The sequence below is a fragment of the Eublepharis macularius genome, chromosome 1 (assembly GCF_028583425.1).
Source record: "Eublepharis macularius isolate TG4126 chromosome 1, MPM_Emac_v1.0, whole genome shotgun sequence".
NCBI lineage: Eukaryota > Metazoa > Chordata > Lepidosauria > Squamata > Eublepharidae > Eublepharis > Eublepharis macularius.
The window spans coordinates 73,086,716-73,110,722 of record NC_072790.1 but is presented as its reverse complement, the minus strand read 5'-3'; the positions used below and the strand labels follow the sequence as shown (position 1 = coordinate 73,110,722).

Genomic DNA, 24,007 nt, shown 5'->3' with positions numbered 1-24,007 from the left:
CTTAACACCCTTGATGGAAAATCATTCTGTATCAATAACAGACCTTGAATTGGAGTGAGTCAGATTTAGATCATAGCCTCCATGCAAGGAAAAGCTTCAGTTTTCACATATTAAACCTCTTTTAAAGGGGCAGAACATTTTTCTCCAGGCCTGTTGGCAAACCTAATTAAAAGGCAGGGATTCTAGGTCCAAGGCAATTACAATTCTAGCTTCTCTTTCTCCCAGTTCTTCCTTTCCTTTCCCTGCCCTTGCTCTCACCTAAGGGGTAAGGCACTCCTGCTGCAATGATGAAAAAAAAACTGGGCCTGTTTAAGTCTTACTACTTGGCTTCCTCGGGCAGACCTTCAGGTTGCTGATCAAGATCCTCCTCACAAGCCCTGTTCTTCATGTCCCACCTCCAGAGATGAGGCAGATGATAGCCAGAGACGGGCTTTGTGAAAACCCAAGACAACCATATTCAGGTTTAACTGGCTTAGTTAAATGGCAGATCTCTATAAAGCTATTAGCATATTTAAAAGGATGAGCTAGGCAGGCACAAATACCATTTCTTGGGCAACTCCTCTAGCTCTCCATTTGACAAATGATGCTGCTGGCTTTGTTTATACTTGCTTGCACTTGAACTTTGCTGGGAGGTACTAAGCCTCATCTTCCAGGTCTGGTTCCAGGTGTTCAAAAGCCCTGGGCATGGGTAATGGTGCACTCACAAACAGGCAGGGGAAGGACATGTGTGCAGGTGTCAGGGGAGGTATGCAAGTAGGTGGGCAGGCACCAGTGGGCTATGCCAGCTGCCCCACCTCAGGGCATGCTGATGCCAGCCCTGCTCATCCCCCTCCTCGTACATGACAAACAGACAACGACCTGCATGGGAGGAGGTGGAGAGTTTTTTTTATGGCCTCCTTATATTCCTGGAAATTAACAGCCACAGCCAATCCAGTCTTGTGCATTCTTGACAATGAAAGGGGCAAGGACAACAGCATCCCTGGCACAAAAAGCCACGAATAGATTTTTCCGTAGTGGCAACTCATCTGTGGAACGTCATTCTGTTTGAGGCTCATCTGGCACCCACCTTACTCCCTACTAGGTGCCAGGCCAAAACATTTATTTTTATTCAGGTTATTAAATAAGGGATCGATCTTTTAAAAGTGTTTTTACAGCTTGCTTCTAGCTTAAAGGTTGTTTTAAAAGAATAATTTTAGATTGCCAAAATGCACTTAAGAGATGAAAGGCTCCTGATTACATGAGGTTCCAACTTACTTTCCCTCAGAGCTGTAACTGTTGATGCTGCCATCATTTGACTCCCGACTTGGCTGCCGAACCATACGACTTCTCATTTCCGCTGCCATACCTGTTTCTGTGCTTCTCTGGATCGTGCTTTTTAGCTTCTTGTTGCCTGTCTCTAAAAGACAGAGGAAAGAGAAGCAAGTGCTGAAAGCATGTCGGTCTTTTAAAAATGCATGTTCATTTATAGGTTTATAGAACATTAAGTCCTAAGAATGTTACCACACATGCCATGTCCTGCATTATCAAGATGACGGCTTTCATGAGGGATTGAGCCATTCTGTATGTGAACTGTGATCAGACAAGGGAAGAACGGCTGCCAATGGAACATTTCTTCCATGCATTTTTAAAATAAGTCATTAGTGCTATAACCTCCCAAAAAACCTGTAATATTTTCTACAGAGTATTTGGGGGCGGTATACAAAAATAATTTTGTTATTCCTACTACATTCCATTGAATGTCCTTCTATTGTGAGATAAAATGCAATAGTTTTTAATTCAGCCTTCCTCACACTCACATGATCTAAATATTTCAGACATCATGCTGAAGTTGCCAGCACAAAAGAAGCCAGATCTCATGGTTTCTGAAACTTTTAATATCTGTTTAATATGTAATCTAGGGTAGTACTTCACCTGCTGAAATTAATGGCAAAACTTTTAGTTTTAACAGAGCAGAATTATTGTGCTCCCATGAACCTTGGCACTTCCCAGAAGCTTCCTGGACATCCATCTTAAAATATGGAGCTCAGCCCAAATAACACAAGATGTTTTTAAAACAAGTGGGCTCCAGATCTTCTCAACTCAATTCACTTTCCTTGCAGCCATACAGCAGGGAAGATTCATTTAAAACTCTGTGGGGATCATGTTTGGCTTGGGACTGCAGTGCAAGAGGAGGAAAGACTCCTGCCTTCCTCCTGCACTATTTTCTGGAGCTGAAAATGGTGGGGAGCTCTTTAGAGCTGTACATGCAGCATTCCGTGCAAAGGAGGGAAATAAGGGGGAAACTCAGACCCAACTTGTGCAGTTTGTCCCTCAGTAACAGCAGGCAAGCTGAAAGATTACTTGCCTGCTACTATGGATCTTCCCTGGTGCTGCGAAGCCACCCAGAAGTGTTGGGTGAGATCTAATTTGTGGTGCGATGGTAAGGGCCAACAAGCCTAGTAACTTGAATGATAGGGATGTGGGCCCAATGATATGCCCAAGAATCTCTTGAAGCATACATGGATTCCATAGCTGACATGAAGATATTTACATAGAAAGCACCGACTGAAGGTAGAAAACTTGAAAAGCATTGGCCTAGAGGAAATCCTCATTTCCAAACACACACATCCTAGTATCCTGCACCTCCCAACTGGATCTATGTTGTCACTTTAACTGCTACAGTACAAACAACCTTTCACTACACCAAATAAAGTGGCATGCTGTGTAAAGCAAGTAGAATAGAACTGCCTAGCATTGCCCCTCTTACCTGTAATATATGCTGAAAAATCTCTTGCTTTGTTAATGTAAAGCAAGGGCTAGGGAGATGAGGATATTCTAGCATTAACCTACTATGGCTTTATAACAATACTGGGAGATATGTTAGACTGGGAGTCATTTGCTCAAGGTTACCCAATAGCAGAATTGAGATCCAAGCCAAGATCAAAGGCCAAGGGATAAGCTGTTCCCTTGCATTAGGAATGGAATGCAACAGAACACTCTTTCTGCAAACATTCTGCAAGTAGCATAGATAAATAGTAAAAGTGTGTTAAAATGCATTTTTATGAGTAAAAATTCAATGATACAGAAATTAGACTGTGGGAGTAGTTTAATTAATTGGATGACAGATGGGTGAAAGGCTGTTCAAAACACTTGACCAAATATTGCCTTTTCTGAGCATGTCATTAACATTGTATATGCAATACTTTTGTCCACTGTGGTGACTGGGATTCCATTCCCTTTTGTGTATTTGGTTATGTGACTGTAGGCACAAATTCACAGATATTGCTATACAGATGTTTGGTCCCAACTGCTCAATAAACCAATCTTTTCCACCACTCTGGCAAATATTACTTTGTCTGTTGAAATTCAATGCTGTATGAACATAATGATATTCAAAAACAACTGAGTTGGTGTTACACTGCTATTGTGAAATGCTTCATGTGCTGCAATAAAGAATTGAAAATAAGATGAAGAGAGAACAGGAAGGGCACTAGAATCAAAATTCCAACCAAGGTTTATCACTGGGATTAATGTATGTCAACAATGTTCTTTATATAGAAAATATGGAAATTTATAGAAATAAATAAAGCCTACTAGATTTATAAGACTAAAGAGCAAATGAACTTCATATATGCATACAGAATGCAGAGTACAAAAGGTTAACCCTTCTGAGCCTAATTTGTCTTCTGTTTCTTTATAGGATCAATGAATCCCTGTGGACCATGAGAGTCTACAGCAGTATTCTTTGTCAACAGAAATAATATTGCATTGCATTTAACAAACTCGAGCACTTTGCTACCTTAAAGTGGTTAGTTTTTTCTTTCTCATCCACACACACAGAGCATGCACAAATCAGGACCTACCCGTGTATCAAGAGAACCTTATTAAGAGGATTGCCAAGATGGTAGTGGTGTGGAATATATAACAAGATGTTGGAAGATTATTGTCATATTAGAAGTTCTTATTTTATTTAAGGAAAAACTCCATTGGCAGATCCCTTCAGTAAAATATTAAAAACCACTGATGTAGAAGAACTCTATTATTACAAATAAATATTATGCACCTGCATAAATAACCCCATATTAATAAATTTAAAATATCCAAAGGGAAAAGATAAAAGCTCTATACATCTCTTACCCAGGCAAGTTTTTATTTTACCTTTTTCTCAGATACCCAATTTCAAAAGATATAATGCAACAATTAACAATGATGTAGAGATACTATGAGGTGAATGGTACTATTAGGAACATTCTAAAAAGGATTATGAAAAAATGACACATTTTCCTTCATTAATTATTGTTCATACTAAAATAACTCCGTGGTAGTTCTGTTGCACATATATTCCAGCGACAGGGATGGGGAGGGGCTATAAAATAGCAGTGCAAGTGTTTTTTGCTATTCAAACTGGTTTTAGCAGGAAAATATTCATATTAAAATCACCATCTAAAGATCAAATACTTTGGTATATCAGCTGATTAACAAAATAAATCACCAACAAAATGCCAACATTAAAAACACATTTTATCATATATCCTTAAAATATGTATTTCTTGGTCAGCAACTCATATGAAATAGAGATTAGTAACTGTGAATCAAGATATAAAACCAATATAGAGAAGTCTATTCATGCAATAAACCAGGTGTCTATTATCACAAGACAAAACCATCATGACACTGAGGGACCGATTCGTAAAACCGTATTTTGTCAAGAACCTGGAAAATATTTTTACATGTACATTATTGTTATTTCATATCTGTAGTTCACTCAACTTACCTAATCCTTACACCAATTCAGCCAGTACTGTGATTGGCACTGGATCACAAGAGAGATTTGTGAAATGGGATAGGAAGAGTAACACATTTTGGTCCATTTAATGCTTAATTCAGCATGACATATACCTACTTCATGTGAAAATTTTAAAAATCCAAAGTTTCCCCTTGGATCTGAAATGGGTTTAAAGAGGAATATCTTAATTTTCGCTTGTTTATTGGTTCCCTCCCCCTCCCCCGCATGGCACAAATTACATTATGCTTCAATTGTTAAGTGCTGTGGGGAAAGCAATTTGTAAAAATTATACAAATACAAATGGTCTGAAGACACATGAGCTTTACCTTGAAGCTACTTTCTCAATGAAGTTTGTAAATTTATGAACTAGATTTTTTATTATTTAGTTAGAAGATTTTTTCCTACTCTGCCCTACTAGCAAAATTGAACACAGGGCACCTTAAACATTTAAAAGAACCATAATATAATTTTTTAAAACCCTGAACCCAGCAAACTAATACATAAAGAGATTTATTTATATTCCTGACTTATGGACTTATTTAAAACTACAGCAAGCTTGTCTATGCTGCAAAACCCTTCATATCGTAAGAGGAGAGAAACAAGTATCCCCCAGGTATTCGAACTAGAGATGGGCAAGAACCAGAAAAAAAAAGAACTGTGCATTCACAAACCACAAACTTTCACGGACCTGCCCCAGTTCACGAATTGGTTCATTTTGGTTTGTAAAAATGTGACTTCCAGGCCAGCAAATCACAACTTCTGGGCCAGCAAAAGGTCTGCAGGAAGTCCATCCCGTTGCCTAGGAAACTGATTGATCAGCGGCAGGCTGTCTGCAGTGATGAACCAAAAAACAAACCAAACAAACCAGCCTAAAATTCGGGGTGGTTCGTCAGAAATGGGCTCTGATGAACCGTTGGTTCGCAAATCATGAACCAGCCTGGTTCATGCTGAATTTTGGATTGTATATCCGTTCATGCCCATCTCTAATTCTAACATGGGTGGCAAAAATAGCATACAATTAACATATTGTTTCCAAAAGGTCATAGGACAAGGAAACTTTTGTGCAGATAATGGAACCAAGTCTCAGAATGCTTCAACAAACTATACGATAAAAGCAGTTTCATCTGAGTGATGGCTCCCTAAGGTTATGTCTATGATCACCTGTCTTTTCATTCTTATATTATCTTTCTTCTGATATCACACCATTAAAATATGAATCTCAGGTTTACTTTCTCAGGTATACAGTCTAATCCTATGCAGAGGATCAATTGGTTTATATGACATAATTCTGCATAGGATTGCACTGATAGTCTCCTCCAACTGTATGGGAGATAGCAATTTGATTGAAGAATTGACATTCTTTTTATCTGTACATTATACACACAAAGACAAATTTATTTGAACAATGCGGTAGTTGCAGACCTTAGTTTACTTTTTACTCATGGATGTGTGGACTTATTTTACTGACACTCTTTAACAAGCTGATTAAACAGTTGGCCTATGCAACCATTTAATCCTATTATTAATTAAAAAAATATTGGGATGTTTTAGGTTGGATTCCAATGTGGTGTTTGACATGAAAAACATACCCGTTTAACTAGCTTCATTTTAACCAAGCTTTCAGCTGCTATGTAAATATAAATAGTATGCAAATACAGTTCTTATTTGCATTATTTATTAGTCCACCTTTCTTACTGGGACTCAAGGCAGATGATACAATACAATACAATACAATACAATACAATACAATACAATACAATACAATACAATACAATACAATACAATACAATACAATACAATCAACAGACTGGGACAACCAATAAATAATGCAATAGGACTTGGATTGTAGAAATCTGGAAACAACCAGACATCTGAAAACAGAATTGAAGCAAACCATTAAGTATTACCATGATGTGTTAAACAATGCAAAAATTACATAGTATGATCCTACTTACAGCAACAGGCAGTGCAAGCTATAGACAGTAGTATATAGACCATTATTCCTAAACCTTTATCCAAGTAACTTTCTAAACCACTTTGTTACAGTAAAACCCTCTTACTCATGCAGAAAAGCCGTCTTGAATAATTTAGTTGCGTATAATTTCTGGAAAGCCAGGAGAGTGGGAGCTTTCCTGATCTCTTCAGGCAGGTCATTGCATAAGGTGGGGGGCACAATGGAGTCAGCACATGTATGGGCAGTTGTTGATTTTGTCCATTTGCAGGCTGGCCCTCAGATGAGTGAAGCTGCTCAGATGAGTGAAGCTATCTTGGCAAAGCATGGGGGAGAGACAATTCTGTAGATATGAGGGACCAAGCCTGTGCCTCACAAACAGTACCTTTGGATGAACCAGCAAACAATTCCCAACCCATATTACTGATTTTGTTTGTTTTAGTTCATCTATAATGTATTTGTTTGTTGTAAACTGTTTTGGGTCTCTGGGGACAAAAGTGGTATATAAATTCTTAAATAAATAAATCTGTAGTAGTGACTCGAAGATGAAAGCAATAAGCTTCAGCTGATGAACTTTCAGGAAAAAAAATGTATCAAGCCTAACCACGCTAGCCATACTTGTCCTGCTTTTTAACATTTTCGTGACGCCATTCAGAGATTTGGTTCGAGTTGCCACCAACATGCAGAAGATGACACTCAGCCCCACCTGGCCCCACTCACTTTCTAAAAACACTTGGGGAGCATGTAGGGAACCCCAGGCGCATATGATATTGGATCTATGAAGGCTTGGTCACTCAACAAGTATTTTGCTTTTCTCAGGACATGACAATATTCTTTGTTAAATTTAGACTGAGCCAGTTAAGATGGCACTTCCATGGTCAACATAACCTACTATACACTGATTGCAGTAATATTTTTTCAGCCATCTGTTTTAATTTTCTATGTATCTCTCTGTTGTGCCTTAAGAAAAAAAGTAGCGAAGGAAAAGGAAGGCAAATGACACAATTTTAATACATGGTTACCATGGTAACAGTAAAAGCTGTCCAGTCATAAACCGTTATGATGTCTTTTACCAGATAATTTACAGGATTAAACTGGCATAAATCCACATTAGGCAGGGTGCCAGATTGTACTGTCAGTGAATATTTGAGGGGGAAAATGATGTTAGAATGGAGTAGAAACCATTTATCCAGTAAACCAAATTAAAATATTTTCTATTTTAATACTTTATATATTTGAAAATCCTACCCACCACCAAGTGTTTCTTAAGTAATCTGTGGGCTATATTTCTCTTTCAATATATCAATTTAGAAATTGGTTAGAAAAAGGAACTTATAGCAGTGAAAGTAGTAAAAGTACAGTATACAGATATCCACTTCTAGGTATGTATATAGATACAACTACAGTTCTTGTCCAGATGAATATATTTAAACAGTCTAAAAGATCAGTTCACAATAAGAAACTTGGAACAAAGACATGCCATCAAAGTTTCCACACTTCTTATAAATGCCAGTGAGTTATAAAATCAAGATGGAAAACCTTATGAAGCTAAGCTACTAAAACTTGTTTGCATAAAGAAGAATGTACACAGACTCTTTTGTGACAGGGAAAGCTCCATCTAACATCCTACATTTACACATAGCTGCTATCTGAAAACTAGTTTCATCATCTATCATTATAGCTTTCTGTGAGATTCTTACTTTGAACCATCAAAACTGTACTTGCAGAGATTGTTATTTTACTAAATCCATGGTGCAACTGTTGTTACTTTAAAACAGGTTACTGACTCTAGTTCATTTACAAGGTCTGTGGCTTCAGATTAATGTAGCATACCAAACCTGTTTTCATCTATTATTTATTTCAGAAGTAACAGGTTTGTATATAGCATACTTTAAAATATTCCAAAGCAAAATGAACAAAATACAGACTTACCTCTTAGACTTAAGCAATGTTAAACATCAAGAGCGTCAGTGAATTCTCAGAACAAATTAAAGCATAAACTTTGTTTAAGTGTCTTCTGGAGACTAAGTTCTGGACTTCCTGTGCAGTCTTTGTTTAAACAGAGAAGAGCACTTGGCACGAAACACTATTAGGGGTGTTCAAGCAGTTTCAGTCAAAAGTCCTTTTTTGCTATAGCCTAAATTTGGGTCCTTGGAGAAGAGGAGGAGAACTGAACGAATCATCAACCAGAATTTTACTAAAATATTGTAGACTGGTTTACAATTTTGAGTAATAAACATACAGAAAAACACACAGTAGTGGGCTATAACCTCTGGTACCTGTCATGTTGAATGGTAACATTAGAGCTCTAAAGGTAGTTGCTGATACTTGAATTTACATCTGGTAGGATTTTCAGTCTTACCAAGAATATTCAACATGCCACTATTCAATTTTGGTTTCTGGTTTCTCCAGCTGCTCCCGACAACACAAATTCCTTCACCAGTACCTTATTTAGAGCAATTTAGGCAGTTATGCATAGACATGAATATTAGGCATCAAAGAAAGGAGTGACAGTTCAGTTTTATTTTACTGAACAAGCTGAAATTTGGAAGCATTCAAGACAATACAATGGCACTGCCTACATTGCCATTGATGATTTAGCAAGTCTGTAGAAAGAATTTGCTTAGTGGTGAGATACTCAGACTGGCTGTGTATATATTCCATCCTCCCATGCTATGGAAACCCACGGGAATAGAAAAGAGAATACAAAGAGCTTTGACTTTTCTGATATTACTACTGTTTACTCATAGTTTGAATCCAAAAGTATCTTGCTGCAAGCAGAAGGCATCTTCCACTCATGACAGGATTAGTTTACGTCTTATGCAAGAGAGTTGCGGTTGTGGAAGAGAGACTAAATCCAAAACTGTTCTCCCAGATGCTGAAGCATGAGAACATACTCTATTACCTACTTGATTAAGAATTTACATTTGTGTAACAGTACTTTTATTTTCCTTTTGCTTACGGTTCTTTGGATTCAACCCCTTATACATATCAATATACAAAGTTTATTTACAAATATTTTTAATAGTAACAAATACAAGTGAGAATGTTGAGATTACAGGAGAAGGACCAACTATTTAACTATAAATACTTAAGCAAAAGAAGCTGAGAACTATTGAATTGATTCTGTGATGTAGAAGCAAGAGTGGAGATCATGTGGCAATAGGTTGTAAAAAGAGGAATTTGGCAAGTTTCTAGTCATACTTCATGTAGTTGAAATGGGAACTGGCTAAAGAAAGAGAGTTGAGATCTAGTCTCAAATTTTGGGATTTGGAAGAGAGGTAGGAAAAGGTTGGTTGTAAAACACCTGGAATATCCTAGTGAGTCCATAAAGTTCTCTTGACCAACAATGGGCTGTAAATCAGATAACTAACCTCCCATTTTAATCAGTAGTAGAGACAAATAAAATGAGGTTTCATTTATTCTTAAGATGAAGTCTGCATGGTTCACCTCCCATTCTGGAGACTTACAAGTGTATTAGTTTACTATTGATGTCTACTCAGCCTTTTGAGCTGTATACCTCTCAATTCCAGGTTAGGATTCTATTGGAAGTATTGTCGAAGGCTTTCACGGCCGGAGAACGATGGCTGTTGTGGGTTTTCCAGGCTGTATTGCCGTGGTCTTGGCATTGTAGTTCCTGACGTTTCGCCAGCAGCTGTGGCTGGCATCTTCAGAGGTGTAGCACCAAAAGACAGAGATCTCTCAGTGATCTCTGTCTTTTGGTGCTACACCTCTGAAGATGCCAGCCACAGCTGCTGGCGAAACGTCAGGAACTACAATGCCAAGACCACGGCAATACAGCCCGGAAAACCCACAACAGCCATCTATTGGAAGTGTTTGTTTCCTTACACAAATAAATGCAGTTCTGCTTCAAATGGGGTGGGGGGAACCCTCAGAATGGGGAAAAGTACAGTGGACCAAAAGAAACTTTAGGACTCCTAGTGACCCCCCCCCCTCCAAAGGCAGAGTTTGTGAGAAATCAATAAAGCATCTCATTTTTGGAAAGAACCCCTATGACCAATGCAAACAAAGACTCGGTCTTTATAAAGTAGGGAGCAAAAAATGTATTTTTAATCACCAAAATGCTTTGGCCCAATCAAAAAAAGGTATGGAAATAATAATCTTATCCTATAGATTTAATAATCTTATCCTATAGAATAATCTTATCCTATAGATTTAATACAACATCAATATATCTAACATGACCCAATTGTGGATACTTAAATCCAGAAACTGGAGCCATGATGACACAAAAAAGATCTTTCTATAAACCTGAGAAAAGCCCATGTTTGCAGAAAATCTGAAATAAAAAAAATGTGAGGAAACATAACTATACTGTTAACAAAAGTATGTTGTTTGAAATCTCAGTGGCCATTATTGGATTAGTATTGTAAATCAGCCTCAATCTGTGCTCAGTAACGATTCATCAGGCAAAGAGCTGCCTGCAGTTAGCCCTCAAATTGACCCAGCTGCAGTTGACCTCAAGTCAGATGAAGAGCAACAAGAGATTAGGTTACCAGCTAACCAGAAAGCACAGCCTACAGCTGAAACTGAGTCAGTGTCACAGAATTCTGAAGCAGTCAATAAAGTTGCAGAAGCCACTCTCAGTCCACACACTTCTCCCACACCCTTGCAGTACCGATGCTGTCAGAGACGTGTCAAGCTACAAGAACATAGGAGGAGTGCAAGACTCATGAGCCATCATCAACTGTCAATTACCGAGATAGATGAGTACATAAGAACATAAGAACATAAGCAAAGCCATGTTGGATCAGGCCAGTGGCCCATCCAGTCCAACATTCTGTCACACACAGTGGCTAGAAATCCAGTGCCATCTAAAGGACTGTCAGTGAGGCCAGGACACCAGAAGCCCTCCTACTGCCTTCCTTCCAGCACCAAGACAACAGAGCACCACCTCCCCACAAAGAGAATACCATCTATCTCCTGTGGCTAATAGCCACTGATGGACCTCTGCTCCATATTAGTTTCAAGATGACTGCAATTGGCTAGGAGTTTAGCTCATTAGGACTTGGCCATAAAAAAATGGCTGGAAGAAGCAGTAGTTTGTGGATGTGACAAGTACACTTTACGGTTGTTCCACTGTTCTTGCTGTCACCCAACCTCTGGAACTCTGACCCCGGGACTGGACCTGATTTTTGACATCACTGGAACTCTGACCATTGAACTGGATTGGACTTTTGGCTTCTCTGGAACTCTGACCTTTGGACTGGATCTGACTTTTGACTTTTCTGGAACTTCTGACCCTGGACTGGACCTGTTATCTGGATCTCTTGACCCTAGACTGGAGCTGGACTTGATAACTGGATCTCTTGACCCTTGGCAAGCTGAACTAGCTTGCCAAGGTTCCTGGAACCCCTAACATTTGGACTGGACTCTGATTACTCTTTGCTCTTTAATGTCTTAGTTGTGACTGGCCTCCAAACTCTGGCCCTGGCGGACTACACCAGTACAGCTAGCTAGGCAATCATAATAAGATAAAATGGGAGAACAATGTAAGATGCTTTAAGTCTCCACTGGAAAGATGGTACGGCTAATGTTTTCTACAGTTTGCCAAAAAAGGATGATCACTCTTGCTGTTGCTTCATCTGCTATTGCTACAACTTTTTTTGCAGGAAGCAGAGCAGCTTATTCAGTATTTAAACAACTATTAAATATTGCAAGCAGTGTGAGCTACAGGTATTTTGAGAAGAGTGAGCAGGGGCAGTCTGTGACCTGCGTGTTGGGAGACCTTGGGCCAGCCACACACTCTCAGCCTAACCTACCTCACAGAATTGTTGTTGTGGGGATGGAGGAAAGGAAAATGATATAAGCGGCTTTGAGTCCCCATTGGGGATAAATGAAGTAAATAAATATGGTCTAAGCACACTTTTAAAAGCCAGCAAAACTGGACATGTAGTTGGTCTCAGACTAAATTTTCCAAGAACAGAAAGGGTGTGGTAATTTCCACAAAATTCTCTCTTACTGCTGTACACCGTCAATTTGCCACTCATGCTTTTCCTGAGTCCCGTTTCCCACAAGTAGTATTGTGTTGCCAGCTTGAGGGGAGAGGGCTCAGGTGGAGGAAGGAGACTCAGAGACCACGTGGAGGTATAAAGGCCACAACTTTATTGCTTACAGCTTGATAGAACATTGATGCTGCATAGGGTAGTATGTTAGCCCAATCGGCTAACATACCTGTCAGCCATTTATTCCCTTACCACCTCAGGCCACCAGCTGAGCAGGCACTATGAGATGACAGTAAGCAGAAACACATGTGTGCATACACCTCTGCATGGTTCCCGTTACCAGGAAGTGAGCATGCCCAGACAGCCCTCAAGCTGGACTTGTCCCTGCCCTGATCTGCTCCCAAGATCCCATAAGGGGATCCCCACTATGGGTAAACAGAGCACACAGGCCATGTTAACCCCAAATTTATCCATGCCCAATGCCAAATCACCAGTAAAGTTGTGACAGTGTTAACAACTAACAGACAAAGTAAGCCCAAAAGAACCTGCATGCAAGTAAAGCTCCAAACGAAAGAAAGGGATGGGTGGGATATCTGGCTCACGGTGAAATATGAGGCGGCTTGAGTGGCTGCTCAACAAAAAGGGGCACAGCATGACCCCTGCCCCAGCCAGCTATTCCTGATTGGCTGGGTTCTGGCCTGGAGACAGACTTCCACCAGGACACATGGAGCTGAAAAGAGCTGCCTAGGCTGGCCTTGGCAACTGTAGCAAGCTCTGCTGGCTGCCCTCACCTTGCGGCCCTGCAAACCACCCTCCCGGTAAGTTGGTGGGCCGTAACTTTCAGCGACTGGGCTGCAGTGGGGAGGACAACAGGGTTGTTCTGTTCCCCTAACAGAAGAGCCTCTCCTGAGTGGAAAATTTAGTTTGGAGCCACACCATTCTTCACTTGGCACAGTATTCCAAGAAGCTGGAACCATCACAATTTTCACACCTGTAGTATTGAAGAACAGTACTTCCATAGCAATCTAGGAGTACAATCAGGGCTTTTTTCCAGCCAGAATATGGTGGAACAGCATTCTGGCACCTTTAGAAAATGGTCATGTGGCTGGTGATTGTTAAACTTTAAAATCCCCCCTTGCTCCAGCTGACTGGTGCTAGTCAGCTGGGGCAAGGGGGGAATTTAAATTGCCAGTGCGGAGGGCAATTTAAACTCCCCCCCCTTGCAGAAGCGCTGACAGGTGGCTGCACCCTGCGTGATGACATCACTTCCCAGAAGTGATGTCATCACATGGTCCCGGGTACCCAGTGAGTTCCACAACCTCTTTTCCCAGAAAAAAAGCCCTGATGATTACAACTTCATGTATCAGGAGAATGGCAAATGGATTACAGAAGAGTGAATTAGAAATCAGTGGCTTTCTAGAGAGGCCACCAACCTGTCCACCAGAGTGATACAATGCTTGGCCAGTGGTTACAGAAGTGCGACAAGATGCAGTAAACATCACTGCTACTGAGCAGGACTTAACCAGAAAGCATTTGGCTTTCAAACTTACCACTCTGCTGCTTTTTCCCCCATGGGAGGGGGGGGAAGAGTTTCTGTGGAGTCATGTTTAGGACCCAACATTCGGTATTGTCTCAGTTGTTCTTCATTGATGGTGTTTGGCTTTTTAATGAGATCACCCATAGCTTTTCTGACTGTTTGCAAATGCAACCAGCCAGAAAAGTGCTGTGGGATGCTCCCGCTTGACCCGAAGCTTTCTGAAGCGATCCAAATAGCTTCAGAAAGCTTTGATTCGGTATTTCCAAATTGGGCCAGCAACGCTGGGCCTGATTCAGGAATATCGAATCTTTCTGAATCAGGCCTGATTCAGCCCCCCCCCCCCATCGGAATCCCGAATTGCACCCCCCCACCACTGACCATTCATTAAAAACACACTATGTGAACTTTTCCTTGCCCTGCTTCCCTCCTACTTGGGCAGTGCTTAGTGATGGCAGCCATCACCAGATAGCAGTATGTGGCATCACAGTTTAGTTTCATTTGATTCAGTTAAATCCCAATCCCCTCCCTTCAATAATCAGAGAAACTGAGTAAAAGAGCATAACTTAGGCAGTGTTGAATATGTGCTACCTTTAAAGAAGACTGTTCAGGTAGCAGGCAACTGTACATGAGATGGAGCATAATTTTTCAAGAGCCTCTTAGCATCTCCCACCCAAGTAAAACTGCAACAGCAGCAACTGAGGGCCAAACTACTTGTAACATTTTTTGGAAAGTTGAGTCTTGGTTTCCCCAACCCAACTTGACTTCCTTGCAGCCACAGCTATTTTTAGAAGCTAAAGCCATTTCAGCTTCTGAAAACAGTTTAGGGGAAGCAGGAGCCCCTCCTCCCCTCATGCCACAGTTCCAAGCCAAAAATGGCCCCTGATCTCTAAAATGATATTCCCTGCAGCTACTGTGTGGCTGCAAGGAAAGTGACTTGAGTTGAGGGAACATAAACCCAACTTTCAAAAAAGTGTAATGAATAGTTTGACCCTGAGCTGCATAATACTGGAAAACCTAGAGGGTTAGTTATGGTTTGTAGTTCCAAAGGACTATTGCCTTTTTGCCTTTTTCTAGATGATCTTAAGCTTTCCAGCACTTGCTTTTAGCCCTTCTTTTGGTCCTCTTTCTCTTGGTTCATTTTTTTGGCCTTCTTTTTTGCCTATAACAGTTTTTGCATTCTTTTGCTAAGTTCCTAAAGTGCATTGTGCACTCTGTGTGCCCATACACTAGGCATCTTTTCAGCTTATGAACGCAGCCAGACACCATCCCTCACTTTTTGGAGCTGTTTTTGGAGAACTTCCATTCCTTTGCTCTTCAGAACAGGTCGTTTCATTTCTGCACCCACACTTATACACACACTAGCACATGTAGGAACGTCTAAAATCACCACAGTTAGATTTGTGCGTACAAGTGAACATCTCTTTGTTTTGCTATGTGTTTTTCATTGTATTATTTTTAGTCTGTGCCTTCATAGTTATTTCATTGTTTGTCTATTTAATAGTAGTAAAACCTCATTACTGAACTCAAGTATTGAGTCTTTAATTCCCCACAATCACATTAAGAGTATAACAGAGACAGCCCATAGCTAGTCCTCCCCCGCCCTCACCCAGTTCACCTTGGCCTTGTGCCACAGCAAGGGTCAACACCATTCATGGGATCCTGGTGTGTGTTTGTATAAGAAAAGATCCTGGATTATATATTAACTCTTTTGCTGCCAGTTTGCTCTCTGGACATGCTCAGAGGGACATCTGTTAGGGATAGGGGGTAGACATAGATGGCCATTTGGGTAACATAACCCATAGGTTTCACTCTCTAAAGCTCCAAAAAAATTCCATGGAAGATCACTGGAGTGATTCTTCAGGAGTACATACAGAATTCACCCCAGACATCATAGCTGGGGTAATCCACTCCTTCCTAAATACAACACACCTCTATCTTGGTTTTAGGAGGGAAGGTAGCATGATATAGCCCAGTCTTGTGTGATCCTGGAAGCTAAGCAGGGTTGGTACTTGGATGGGAGACCAATTAGGAAGACTCTGCAGAGGTAAGCAATGGCAAACCACCTCTGCCTCTCACTTGCCTTGAAAACCCCTTAATGGGGTTGCCATAATTTGGTTGCAACTTTATGGCACATACATACATAGTTTGGATTCCTAGGCCTTCTGGCCTTGCTTTGTAATAGCATCGCCCCTTCTGTTGCACCCGTCTTCATGTCTGATGCATTTAACATTTCATGAGTTGACAAACCGGGCTCTGGATCACAAAAGCTTAACCCACAATATATGAATTAGTCTCTTAGTTGCATGGCTTTCTTTAATAAAATGTAGAGTTGCTAGCCTCCAGGTGGGGCCCAGACATCTCCTGGAATGACGCCTTCCAGACTATAGTGATCAGTTCCCCTGGGGGGGGGGGGCAATGGCTGCTTGGACTCTATAGCATTATACCCTCAGGCTCCACCTCCCAACTCTCCAGGTATTTCCCAACCTGGAGGTGGCAACCCTAATAAAATAGATTAGAACTGAAACTGCTTTGTTTGCTCTAACGAATAACCTCCTCCAGTAAAGAAAGAGTGGAATTATTCCCATCAGTTTTCCAGGACATTTCATTTCAAGATATCATGGTAACTTTCTGGGTTGGTTGGAGGAAATGGGGACCAGGAGCACTGTGTTATCTGTCCCAAGGTACTGCTGGGAGAGAACTGCTCAAGTTCATGGCAACTGAGCTGCAGAGTGCTCCAGAATTTCATTGTATTTCCTCTACTTTTTAAAACATGTCTGAAACTGGTGGGCAAGAACATTTGGAGATTTGAAGAGATGGGAAGTAATGTCCTCTACAGGGTGCTAGAACACACTTCTATATGTTTTCCTATCTAAGCCCAAATTTCACACTAGGATAGGTGTAAAACTTAAGAGAACAGTTTCTTTAGCACATAAATGAGAGGAGACAGAAGACAGGAATTCCTGGGTTACGTTTTATACTTGGCTTAGGCAATGCATCAGATTTGGGCAATTACACATACAAATGACACAAAAAAGCAAATTTGGACAAAATATTGAAAACCTTGGATAGAAACCACACTTTACTGAGAAGAATACTTGCCAAAACTCAAGTAGTCATATCAAGTATACAATATTAGAAAGCCCATGTTAAGAGTTAATATTACAAATGCCCCCACGCACCATCAAATGTGCATCACTTCAGAAGGAAAGGCTAAAGTCCAAATAAAAAGAGTGGGAAGAAAAAATGAGCTGATTATAGCTTCCTATTTGTGTATATTCCAGGCAAATGTCCAAATCCAAAGCCCAGATCCCAAACATCTGTGCAGTCAATAAAGAGAAGAGTAGCAGAGACACTTGATGTGTGTTAACAATTGCTCTATATTGTGTTTATAATACTTCTATTTTAGGCTACTCTTTAACTGATGCTACTATATTTATATAAGCCTGTCTTACAGCAGCTTTTCAACTTGATAGTCTCTGAAACTATACTCAGTAATCAGTTTGTGGTTCTTGGATTTCTTTAAATTACATACTAGCTTTGATCCCCATGAACATTTCCACTGAAATGGAAGGATTTCCATCAGCGTAGCATAACCTCCTTGTCTTCTTTCTCCTGCTGCACACAAAACACTACTCTTGAGGGACATGGGATCCTCAAGAATACTATGAGCGGGGAAATGGAGATCATTCCCTTTCTGTCAGTGAAAATCCTCCTATTTTTCGTATCGTTTTTCATTGATAAATATTTCAATTTTGTTGCATGCTATCCAAGAAGCGTATCTGTTTGAGTGGCAAGGTAAAAATATTTAAAATAGAATTTTAAAAGCCCTCTTTTCTGGTTTAGTTTGACATGGCTGCTCTTCTAAACTTGCAACGAATGGGTATTTAAAGTGCTTTGATTGTGGTCTTGTATGCTATTAAACCACATACATGAAGTTATACTAAAAGCCCTTTTTATATTATAGCGTTGAAGTTCTCATTGATTTCAGACAATGGCCTGCTAGATATTAATAATGGTGGTGAATGCATAGGGTTGTTAATCTGCAGTGCTATCACTTAAGGTGTTAGGGAATGGGAAGTTTCAAATCCCAAATCCCAGGTATACAGACTTCTGTATCCAGAGAATTCTTATGGTTCATCAATCAGATTCTCTGTTTTCCCGCATATAGAAACACTCCAACTGCCTATCTTAGCCTGAATTAATTCAGAGCACCCAACTGATACAGAGACACATATCAAGTGCCCATATTAAGTGACCTCATTTACACAGGATATGGGCTACCTAGGTATACAGGAGGCTCCAAAAGAAATACCTAGCACATGTTTTGTGCCATCCTGCGTGCCTGCATTGACCATCCTTTCTTGAGACTCCCAGGGATGATCATTCCAATGGCCTTTTTCTTCAAGACAGGTTGTATAATTTTCTTTCACACCCACATTTCGGCACCATAAAGAAACCTATGATTCACAGCCTCATTTTAACTGAAATCCATTGGTGTATGGCAGAAACAAATATCTTCTTCTTATGAAATGCATGCTGGTCAACATTCCTCTTTTTGCTTATGTTTTGTACTTTTATAGTGTTTGTCTGAGTAACTGTTCCTTTGCTTCTGTATGTAATTTTGACAAAACTTTGTGTTAGATTTTAGAGGTCAGAGATTGCCATCTACATCTGTCTTATTGATGAGAAGTTGGAAGCCTGATTGTTCCAATTGTTGTTGTTCTATTACTGCGGTAGTTTAGGTGCTGGTAGTAGTATTTTTAGTTATTCCATTGTATGTATATCTGACCTTCGTAAACCCTTTTTACCATTATTAAATAAATTGACATTGTGGTTTCTTTGGATAGGTTAGGTGATGTTAATTAGAGATGGGCATGAACAGACACCCCCCCCCCGAAATGATGTTAGTTGTTTATTGCCATCCACAAAGAGCGACTCACGAACAACCATGAACATGGCCCTGTTCACGAACATGTTTGTGGTTGGCTGTTTGTGGGGGCCAGCAGGCTCTCCTCCAGCCATCATCCAAGTCAAGATCCCTACTGCACCACTCCCAGAAACCTGACCTGAGCAGGCACAAGGGAAGGTACCAATAATAAATAATAGTTTGGCCCCAGAGCCTGGCAGCAGCCCTGGAACTTGAAGGGGTATATCCCTACTGCACCACTCCCAGAAACCTTACCTGAGCAGGCAGTAGGAAAGGTACCAATAATAAATACTAGTTTGGCCCAGAGCCTGGCAGCAGCCCTGGAACTTGAGGGGGTAGATCCCTATCCCACCACACACAAAGAAAATTCAAGCTCCAATGTACTCTCTCTATCAAAATGCCAACAGCAACTCTCTCCCTCTCCACTGTTTGCAAACTAAGCCAGAGCTGGGAGCCCCCCTCCCCCTGCTCTTTGCTCCCTTGTTGTAACAAATTTGGAGCTCCACACTTGAAAGGAAGACCTGCCTATCAAGCTAAAATGGGCTTAGATTGGGGTTTCCAGGGCAACAGCAGGAGTTCAGACAGAGTTCAGACAATCCCTACCTAAATTGCCAAGGGGGTTGATTGCAGGTGCCAGACTGTCTGGCTTGACGAACAGTAACGAACGAGGCTTGCAATGACCACCTGTTCGTTTAGAATGGGGCCTCATGAACAGCTTGTTCACGAACAGCAGATTGGGCTGTTCGGGGCTTTTTTTGTTCATATTGCTGTTCGTGCCCATCTCTAATGTTAATTCTCCAAAAGAATGGGTTGTAATATGGGATGGTTGAGACACCTCTCTTCCTAAGTAAGTTGTTCTTCCCCCAGCAATGAGTAACTGCAACCCCATAGGACCCCAGAACAGACAGAAAAAAAAAACCTGGTGATATCATTTAGTTTGCACTTTGGACTCAGAGGAACACCTCTAGAAGCTAGGGGACAAACTTGGTTAGCCATTTAGGTAACAAGGAGAAGGAGGCTATTAAAACTGCACATCAAAAATATTTTCATTTTATTAATATACTGTATATGCAAAATGCAAACTGAGTGTAAAATAATTCACTATAAAAGTATCCTTCAGTAGTACTGTTTAGAATAGAGGCTAAATCCATGAGATTGGATCCTGTGATCCTTTCCAACTTCTACTAAGCTGGATCATATGACTCTCTACCATTGAGTTTTCCTTCAAGGAAGAAAGACTTCTTGCAATTGAGAATGACTTTTTCTGATGGAAAATGGCTTCCTCTGATGGAAGTCATCTGATGGAAGAAAGTCTTTCTTTATTGAAGAACCAATCTACTGTTGGAAGGGAATCCTAGGATCCAACTTAATAGAAGGGAATCATAGGATCCAACCACTAAAATGCAGCCTATTTGTATAAATCCAATGGCAAGACAATTCATTAAGATATAGCACTTCCACCTTACCCACGACAAGCAATACTAGAGACTTGGTGGATGAAGCACTTTCTGTTATTGGAATTAATCCTTAAAATCCTCTAATCTTTATTCTAAATAATTCTTGGTCACAGCTGTGTTAAATTGATTATATGCATACAGTGTCATCCAAGTAACTGAACATAGCTATTTTCTAACTCCCTCTAGTAGTATATGAGGACAATTAGAAAAAAATAAGAGTGGCTACATTATTTTAGATTAACATGTTATTTAGAAGAGCAGTTGTCTGGCATGCTCTTTTAGCAGTAGTATTCCAAAACTTAGATCCTCACAGGATATTCACTGCTTCCCTACTAATGTGCATTTTGCAGGTATAAAAAATGTATCACGTGAGGTTATCCACCTCTAAAGTACAGACTGAGTAAATTTTTGTAAAGAAGGTAAGGTGGGGGCTAGAAAAATCAGAACTATGCAGTGAAGATCTATAAATAAAAAGATGCCCTGATTCTTTCCCCCAGATTACATAGCTTTGATTTTTTTAATATAATGTGTAAGATATTGGCCTTGACCTGGATAGCCCAGGCAAGCCCGCTCTCATTAGATCTCACAAGCTAGATAGGGTTGGCCTTTGTTAGTAAATGGATGGGAGACCTCCAAAGAAGACCATGGTGGGAGAGGCAGAAAAAGGCAAACCACCTCTGTTAGTCTCCTGCCTTGAAAATTCAGCAAGGGTTAAGTAAACAATGTCTTAACAGCACTTTCCACCACCGTAAGAGACTGAGGTCAAACTTATAATCAGGAATAGTTAGCATCATTGTGATGCAAGAAAGCTAACTGTATCCCTGGCATGTTCAGGCTCTACCAGTGATGGCAACTTTTGCATTGTATACAAAAGGTATTTGTAGCATGTTGTTCGCAACATTTTATCCTGGCAGGATACACACTAATGACTGTATGACAAAGCTGCTGCTTTGTACAATTTTCATGGGCAGATGTTCAGAAAGGTTCAGAAAAAGAAGAAACACACTTTCTCATCCCTGTCCCGGAAGACAACTTCTAACTACATTACATTAAGGTTGTGTCTTGTAATAAGGATATAGATTTTTAAAAAAATACAGATCTAAGAAGATTTAAATATTATCCAATATAATCTGAAAGCATGACATAAAAGAAAGCTTTTCATCCTAGGAGGGCTACACAGCAACAGCTGAAAATAAACTTGTAAAAAAGAACACTAAACTTCATATAAAAATCAATATAGGAGCTATCTGGTTTTCTGAGTATCACTCACCTATTTCATCAGAAGAAATACATGAAATTTGCTGCCTGAGGAAAAAAATCTTCTAGAAAATACCCAAGAAGAACTCTTAGCACGCAAAACTGAGTAACAGAAACACAGTAGAGCCAGGGAAGCTTAAAATGAATACCAACTTTTTCTTGAATATTCTTTCCAGAAGAAAACAATGAATGATGCTCATTCACTTTTGTTTCATTTCTAACCTATTAACTTACAGGTGATTAACATGGACTTCATTACATTTTTTCCAGATAAATATGTGTATCATTACAATCTTCTAAAATGAATGCTAAAATTGAAAAACGCACCAAAGTCCATTGAAGACACACTATCTTACCCCTAAATTAGCTTATTTCCAATAGTATTGCATGGATTTTTATCCACACTATAACCTATGAAAATATAAGGAAAGACCAAAGTATCTAGAACTCAGTACTTAATAACTGCATATATATTTATATGCAGGTTAGAACAGCAAAGAAAGGCAGCATATAAATGAAGTAAGTAAATAAATAACCCATATATCTGTAGTTTTTATGTAACAGCCTAGGAGACAGGAGAAACATAAAAAGCAATGCAATGGAAATGGTTCTTGCTTTAGAAACTAGGCTGCAAGCAATTTTACTCAAAAGTAAATTGTCTTGAAATCAGTGGGACTTAATATGTATCAGACTGAAATGCTGGAGATCTAAAAGGGAATTGTTTAATTTAGAATAACAGAAATTTGGTTACATTTAATTTTTGGTATGATCATAAGAAGCCTTAGGTTTAGCACACCTCTATTATTAACCATCGCCGGGACAATAGTTTAAATGCTATTATAATATGAGGCTAGTGCACAAAAGCATTTAGGAAAATTGATCCAAACAAAGAATACATAGAGTGTATAATTAAATATAGAAATCAGAATGAAATGAGTATTTCAAATCCAAGTGATATAAGAAAAGTCTAACTTCAGATGATTCCTGCATTATTTATCCAGGAGTGTTGTTTATTAGCTATACGAGCCATATGCTAGTATTTAGATAGCTTGATTGCATCTTCCAAAGGTGAGTGGGATAGGATGGGAAGAAGACTGATTTTAAAAAGCGCAAACAAAAATAACACAGATCAGAAATATTTGACATACCTTCAGATTTTGCTTATCTTGATCATGAGACTGAACTACCGTTGTAAAGTCTAACTGAACTGTACCTTGGCATCAAGTTTTTATTATCTTTTTTTAAAAAAAAGAGTAATTTAAGAATGTCTGCTCTTTCAATGAAAGACAAGCCCTTCAATGGTTTCAACAGAACTGTGATCCTTAAAATATATCATTCTCCCTGTAGCAGCTTTGCTTTTTCTTTAGGCTATAGAGAGAAGGCTTTTAAGATTTGTGAAGTAGCAAGAAAGGAGCTTTAAAAGCCTGCATTGTAGCATCACACACTATGCTTTTATTAACTCACTTCACTAAGCCCATTTTTCAGGGATGTTTTTATTTAAAGAAAGCAGACCATTAGTTATTTTTAAAACAGATATATTTCTTGAAACTCATTAGAATTGTTACGTATTGTACATCAACATTCTGAAGTTATTATAACCAGCCCTCTTTCAAACTGTACTTCCTCACTGGAAGGGGAAAAAGAAGATTATCACAAATGTTGACGTTCTGGTGAAAACAGAGACTGTACCATGCTTGATAGCACAAAGTTATTCCCATGAAGAAATGGGTTTTCCTGGATTGGCCACATCTAAACACTGATCTGATGTGTGTGTGTAAACGGTCATGTTCTTACTGAGTACATGTCACTCACCTGTTTGGCTAAGCTGGGATGTGCTTCGGCTTCTTCGAGATACCATGGCAACCACTTTGGCACTGAGGCTCGATCGTCTTTTCTTCCCACCTGTTCCAACTGTACCAACTGCAGTGTCTGATTGACTCCCATCATTATGTTCCAGCTTATACACCTCTCCACTCACACTTGTGCTCTTTGTGATAGTTCTCCCTGAAGTCCCCATCCGTCTGCCTTGCATTTTAGGAGTAAACGTACTATATTTAAGAAGCAAAAAAAGTGGACATTTAAATTATAAATGTGTGTTTAACAAAACATTCAAATCTTAAAAAAATATCCCTATCATACAATTTTTT

The 24,007-nt window shown here is 39.7% G+C and overlaps 1 protein-coding gene across 4 annotated transcripts in view; it reads right to left on the bottom strand.

Moving 5' to 3' along the window:
* The window catches only part of RIMS1 (regulating synaptic membrane exocytosis 1), a 432,846-nt gene that overhangs the window by 18,557 nt on the left and 390,282 nt on the right, over window positions 1-24,007 (bottom strand). For 3 of the 4 annotated variants that reach the window (XM_054998089.1, XM_054998012.1, XM_054998257.1), the window contains 2 exons: window positions 23,673-23,908; window positions 1,255-1,396 (listed from right to left, as the gene is read on the bottom strand). In XM_054998089.1, coding sequence (XP_054854064.1) covers window positions 1,255-1,396; window positions 23,673-23,908 — 378 coding nt within the window. The remainder of the gene's footprint in view (window positions 1-1,254; window positions 1,397-23,672; window positions 23,909-24,007) is intronic. The other variant, XM_054998175.1, reaches the window with a different exon arrangement.